Source organism: Callospermophilus lateralis, chromosome 11 (assembly GCF_048772815.1).
Source record: "Callospermophilus lateralis isolate mCalLat2 chromosome 11, mCalLat2.hap1, whole genome shotgun sequence".
Classification (NCBI taxonomy): Eukaryota; Metazoa; Chordata; class Mammalia; order Rodentia; family Sciuridae; genus Callospermophilus; species Callospermophilus lateralis.
The window spans coordinates 19,450,203-19,457,103 of NC_135315.1; the positions used below are offsets into that span (position 1 = coordinate 19,450,203).

Genomic DNA, 6,901 nt, shown 5'->3' on the forward strand with positions numbered 1-6,901 from the left:
GGCATGCTTGTGATTCCCATGGCTTGGAGGCTAAGCAAATTCAAGACCAGCTTTAGCAATTTAGAGGCCCTAAGTGACTTAGTTTGCCCCTGTCTCAAAATAAAAGAGGATGGGGATATAGCTCAGTGCTAAATTGCTTCAGGGTTAAACCCCCAGTACTTCTTCTCCTTCAAAAACAAAAACAAAATCCTGACTACCCAGCAATAAGGTTTCAAGAGAAGCCACCTCACAAGCAACTGCAAAGTAAATACTGGCCCCAGTCAACCATTTCCAGGTAATCTAGACACACCTGTCAATAGAATTTTTTCTGTTCATGAGTGTTTCTCCAGATCCTAGAATGACGCTGGGCACATGTAAACATTAATAATGTACTTTTAAAAAACTTTAGTTGTAGATGGACACAATACCTTTATTTACTTACTTTTATGCTACGCAAGTGCTGTACCACTGAGCTACAACCCCAGCCCCTAATGTTTTTTTGGAGGGGGGGTATAGGGATTGAACTCAGGGGCACTATTTTGTATTTGATTTAGAGACAGGGTCTCATTGAGTTGCTAAGTGCCTCACCATTGCTGAGGCTGTCTTTGAACCCACAATCCTCAGCCTCCGAAGCTGCTGGGATTACAAGTGTGTGCCACCGCATCTGCCCTAATAATGGTTTTTATCAGTGGAGAATGCAAACAGGACAGAGAAAAGCTGTAGTTGAAGTTCACAAAGTGTAATAGCTGGTGTATGAATTGTGCTACGAGCCCAATATTCTGCTACACATGAATTAGCTCTGTGAAATCCACAGAATTGGTTCTACTTTCCCCATTTCACAGATAAGAAAATCAAGGCAGACTTAGAAACTTGCCAAAGGTCACACAGATGTATTGAATCCAGGGACACTTAACCAGTCACATCCCATCCCTTCTTGAGACAGGATCTAAGTTGCTTAAGGGCCTTGTTAAGTTGCTGAGGCTGGCTTTGATCTTGATTCTCCTACTCCATTCTCTTGAGTAGTCGGGGTTACAGGTGTACACCACTGCCTAAGGCTTGTATTAGTTTCTAAGAACTTTTAACCAATCCAGGATTTTTTTCTACTGCAGCTACCCAGGTGAAATGAAGTGCTAATCTTTGGCAAACAGGCTTATTTGGAGTTTTTTTTCTTGGGGGAGGGGGGTTAGGGCAGTATTACAGATTGAACCTTGGGACTTGTGCATGGTAGGCAATCATTCTACCACAGAACATTTCTAGCCCAAATGGGCCTTTCTGAATCCTAGTTCTACCAAGTGACAGTCCATCTTGAGTGCCAAAGAGTAAAACAGGGTCAGATTTAAAAAAAAAAAGGTAAAATGCCAGATCTATGGCCAAATCTTTCCTGTATTACACAATGGTGATACAATGAGTTCCCAAGTCCCTTGAATCAAACTTTCATGCCAGTCTCTGCCACACTGGCAGAGGGTAAGAGTCTCCTCACCTCCTTTAAAAGACTGCAGTGGGTTTAGGTCTTCATCAGTTCTTCAGAGTGATTTGCATTCTAGCGTCACTTGCTTGAAAATTTGCTGAAGGAGGTTGCCAGCAGTGCATGCCTATAATCCCAGCTATCCAGAAAGCTGAGGCAAGAGAATGGCAAGTTGGAGGCTAGTGGCAGCAACTTAAGGAGACACTGTCTCAAGATAAAGGGGCTGGGGCTGTAGCTCAGTGGCTCTTGCCCCTTGCATACGTGAGGTACTAGGTTCGATCCTCAGCACCATAAAGCTATTGTGTCCATTTACAACTAAAAAAAATAAAAAAGTGCTGAAGATTTAGTTTAGATTGTTTTGCCTAACATGCATGCGGCCCTGGGTTCAATTCTTAGTACCAAAGACGGAAACACTAGAAATGTAAACTCTGATTCACTAAGTCTGGGGAAAGCTGGACTTTGGCAATCTGTGAGTCAACAAATCATGCAGGCAATCTCCTGTGCTAAGGTGTCAAGTGGGGACAAGTCATGGCTTAGGTTCTCCAGATTTGTCATGTGTAGAAACCAGGAATGCTAAGGAATTCTGCACAGTGGCATACTACCTCAACTAAAAATGTCAGGAGCAGCCTTTTGGGGCAGCAGACCACACTTTACCTATAGAAGGCAGTCACATCATTAAAACATTATCAATCAATGGACAGAAGTAGTCTTTAAGTCTTACAAAGATTTTTAAATATTCACCCACAGTTCTCTATTTACTAACCAGTTATCTTATGAATGTTCTCCTTTACCCAGTCTTGTACAACATGTAGACAAAGGTTTTTTGTTTTTTTTTAATTTTGTTTTTAATGATGGAAACAACAACAAAAATATCTAAAACCGAAGCTTCTGGAAGAACCATTTGTTCTTGCCTGTCTTGTACCTAGAAAGGGGAAAAAAAGGGATAGGGATTAAGAATGGAACAAGAAGACTAAACTCTTTCATGTACATTAATAAAACTATATGCCAACACATACTACCAGAAACCACTTACCTCTCTTCAAACTTAATCTTGGCTTCCCGACGGGCCTTACGTTTAAGAGCAGGGTCTCTGAAGACATCCTTGTTGACGACAGTTTTGTCCAAGGGGATATCGACAGAGTACCTGGGAACAATGGTGGAAAGGTATTAACTAGGGCTTTCACATAACCAAGTCCTCTGTGACACTGGGGTGGTCAGGGTCTGACTCCATAGCAGCTCTCATCAAAAACTGCTAAAGGGGGTTGGGGATGTGGCTCAAGCGGTAGCGCGCTCGCCTGGCATGCGTGCGGCCTGGGTTCGATCCTCAGCACCACATACAAAACAAAGATGTTGTGTAAATAAATATGTGATAAATAAATGTTGTGTAAATAAATATGTGATAAATATTAAAATTCTCTCTCCCCCGCCTCTCTCTTAAAAAAAACTGAGAAAGGGGTCAGCAGTAGAGCACTTGCCTAGCATGTGCGAGGTGCTGGGTTCTTTCCTCAGCACCACATAAAAATAAATTAATTAAATAAAGATATTGTGTACAACTACAACTGGGTGGGGACACGACAGAAACAAAACCCTGCTAAAGTTGAGGCTGGGGCTCAGTGGTAGAGCGCTTGCCTTGAACACATGAGTCACTGGGTTCAATTTTAAGTACCATATATAAATAAAAAGTCTAAAGAGCATGGTGGTACATACATATAATCCTACATCTCTGGAGGCAGAGGTGGGAGGATCAAAAGTTCAAGGCCATCTTAGGCAACTTAGTGAGACTGTCTCAAAATAAAAAAGGGCTGGTGATGTGGTTCAGTGGTTAAGTGCCCCTGGGTTCAATCCCCAGTATCACAAAAATAAATAAGCAAACAAACAAATAAATAAGTAAATGCTCATGTCCCGCTAACATTCTTTGGAAATCCTCATTTCTAAATATTCATTTACACAGACTCAAGTCACTGAAAAATCTCCTTCTCAATTTTCCACAACTCCTATTTTTTGAACTAAGAATCATTATACTGGTCCTTTTTTTTTTTTTTTTAACTTTCAAAATGGCAGTTGGCTAGGTTTCTATTTATATCCATTTCACTTAGTATTATTCATATTCTGTCAAAGTAGCCAGTAAGGAGCTAGCTATATCAATCTCACCATAGTCCAGCACCCAAGAAAGAGCAGTTATATCTTTTAAAAAAATTTAGGTCTGGGGATTGAAGTCACATCTTCACTAGGAAAGTACCTGATCACTGAGCTACATCCCCAGACCCAGCCTGCTCAGCTTTTAGGTTAGTAAACCAAAACAAATGGGCAGTTCTAGCATGAATTTTAAGACACATGCTGCCAGGCTCTGGCAATAATTGTTCAGGACTCTTGAGGAGGTACAGTGCAGACAAGGTAGTGGGGATTGAACACGGGGGCGTTTTGCCCCTAAGCTATACCCCATTTTGGAGACAGTGTCTTCTAAGTTGCCTTGAAATTGTGGTGATCCTTGTGTTTAAACCTCCCCAAGTAGACACAGGCCACCATACCCAAAAGGACTCTCAATTAGTACTATTAGTGGTACTGGGGATTGAACTCAGGGACTTGGGCATGCAAGGCAAGCACTCTACCAATTGAGCTATATACTCAGTCCAAGGACTCTCAATTCTTATAACCAATGTACCAAAATAGTCTTATGATTTTCCACAGGCTCATGCCTGTGTTTATCATAAAAGACAAGGTGACAATCTTTAGCTAATACTTAAAGGCAGATAAAGAGTAATTTTTTTCTTTTTTTGCTACTGGAGAATTGAACCCATGGATGTTTTTCTACCACTGAGCACATCCCAAGTCCTTTGCCAAGATAGGCAACTATGCAAGACCCTTCTTTTCCTCAAAAAAAGAAAAAAAAAAGTCCAGACATGTAGTTCAGTGGTAGAGTACTTAGATGAGTGGGGCACTGGGTTTAATCCCTAGTACCATGAAAATATAAAAATCACACTCCTTTCAATTCTTAAATGCTCACCTTGTGGGCATGAGGTGATTGTAATTATAAACTTTCACAAAAGACTTGATCTTTGACCTTTTGGCGATTTTCTTCTTGCCCATGGCAGCTGTCACTTTGCGGGGATAGCGGTCGATTCCAGCCACCAGAGCATGGCTGTAGGGACGGTCTGATGTGCCATCATCAATATTCTAAATAAACGAGTATTACATTTGTTATTAACTGAGTGCCCGTTTAGGCCCTGTGCTAGATATGTGGAATATGTGTATGTGTCACAACAGCAAGACAGGTGATGTGTGCAACTGGAATACAAGGAAAACTTTAAAGAGGTCACAAAAACTGTGGGTAGGCAGCAAATAAAGACTAAAATTACACTCAGTTACCATTTTGACTAAACAGTTTCTCTTACAGAATTGCAGCACTTACCTGTTTAGTCTTAGTAAATTACTTAAGTCCTCTAAACCTTAGCAATAGAAAGGAATTCTTTCATAGTTAAAGCAGAATTACATGACTACACCTATAAGGCGTCCAGTAAACGTAGACCACTATTATAATTTAAAGCCTCTTTGGTGGAGAACGTCTCACATTTGTTTTTATTTTGCATCTTCCCTTCCTCTCTTAAAAACCCTCATGCATCACCATTCCCCGGAAGTAGGTCTTATATTCCAAGCCTGTCCGCCCTCTACAACCCCTCCACAACCCATCGGGTCCCCGGATGCAAGGGGGTGGAGGCCGGTGGACTGATACCTTCACAATGACAGCTTTGCGTCCGGAGTAGCGTCCGGCTAGGACCAACACCACCTTCCCGGGTTTCATGAACTTGCCCATTTCTGCAGAGAGCAAGGAGACGGGAACGCTCAAAAATTCGTTAAGCCAAAGACTCCCGAGCCAATGCCTGCGTGGGCCCGGAACTTCAGACTGCTCACTGCCGTCTTGACCCAAGACACTCGCAGGCACTGGTCTCGGGAAGGAATCCGCTACGAAGCCGTCAGAGGCCTAGGGACTGAATGCACCCGGCAATTCAGCCCGCAAGCCGAGGATGGATGCGGATTGATGTCCCTGACCGAACCTCTACTCACCGACAGCAAGCAGCCGGAGCTACAGCAGAAAGGAAGAAAGGATACTTCCGCTAACCTTTCACCCTGCGGAGGAGTGATCTCACTTCCTGGCCCGCCCCTCAGGCCTCGCCTTGGTGCCTGTGTTGCCCCAGTTTGTACTGCGAGAGGAAGCTCGGAGGAGAAAGCAGGGTTTGGCAGCTTGTTTTGTTGAATCGAACAACTTTGTGTGTGTGTGTGGACTGCGGATTGAACTCAGGGGCGCTCTACCCCTGAGCTACATATACACCCAATCCTTTTATTTTATATATATTTTTTTACTTGTACTTGGACACAATATCTTTATTTATTTTATGTGGTGCTGAGGATCGAACCCAGGGACTCGCACGTGTTAGGCGAGCGCTCTACCGCTGAGCCACAATCCCAGCCCATCCTTTTAATTTTTTGAGGGGTGGGGTACTTGGTATTGAACTCAGGGGAACTCAACCACTGAGCCACACCCCCAGGCCTTTTTCATATTTTATTAATAGCAGGGTCTCACTGAGTTTCTTAGCGTCTCACGGCTTCTGAGGCTGGCTTTGAACCCACCAGTCTCCTGAGCCGCTGGGATTTCAGGCGTGTGCCACGTGCCCCGCCCCTTTTTATTTATTTTATTTAAAAATATTTTTATATATTTTTTAGTTGTAGACGGACACAATCTTTTTTTCTATTTTTTTTTAAGTTGCAGTTGGATACAATACCTTTATTTTTATTTATTTATTTTTGTATGGTGCTGTGAATGGAACCCAGCGCCTTACACGTGCTAGGCGAGCGCTCTACCGCTGAGCCACAATCTCAGTCCCCCTTTTTATTTTTCGGTATAAGGTCTCACTAAATTGTGGAGCTTGCTTCGAATTTGCTATCCGTCTGCGTCAACCTCCGTTTTGCTGGGATTGGGAGCCTATGCCACTGCTCCCAGCTTAAATTAAAGTTTATTAGCAGCTCTAGCAGTAGATGAGAGGAAAGAAATCCAGTCTGGTTTATGCTAGCCAGAGCAGGGAGGGCGTGTCTATATGCGCTTTCTGCTCCACTGTCCCCTTTTTCGTAGTTCTCTTCTCCGACGCTAGGAGGGGGACACAGTCTGAATTTTCCTCCCCCCCCCAAGGGAACCCAATAGGACATTTATTAGTGCCCACTGTATGCACTATCAGGAGACAGGAGGGAGAGACAAGATTAAATAAGAGCACTTGACTGCAAGATTTAGAGTCTAATGACGTCAAATCCATTGCTGACTAGAATAAGCATGAGGGAGGTAGAGGAGGGTAATACCTTGTGCCAGGCCAGGTTAATCTATTTTCATACATTGCGTGATTTGGTCCTCAGAACAACATTAGGTAATAAATACTATTATCTTTCCATTCAGCAATTGAAGAAACTGGT

The 6,901-nt window shown here is 43.0% G+C and overlaps 1 protein-coding gene across 1 annotated transcript; it reads right to left on the bottom strand.

Annotated features, from left to right (window-relative positions):
• Window positions 1-2,263: 2,263 nt before the first annotated feature.
• Rpl27 (ribosomal protein L27) lies at window positions 2,264-5,573 on the bottom strand. The gene is made up of 5 exons (XM_076869727.1): window positions 5,507-5,573; window positions 5,175-5,257; window positions 4,449-4,618; window positions 2,478-2,588; window positions 2,264-2,366 (listed from the first exon to the last, which is right to left on the bottom strand). The coding sequence occupies exons 2-5, from the start codon at window positions 5,253-5,255 to the stop codon at window positions 2,318-2,320; spliced, it is 411 nt and encodes a 136-aa protein (XP_076725842.1). The 5' UTR covers window positions 5,256-5,257; window positions 5,507-5,573; the 3' UTR covers window positions 2,264-2,317.
• Between the last annotated feature and the right edge of the window lie 1,328 nt (window positions 5,574-6,901).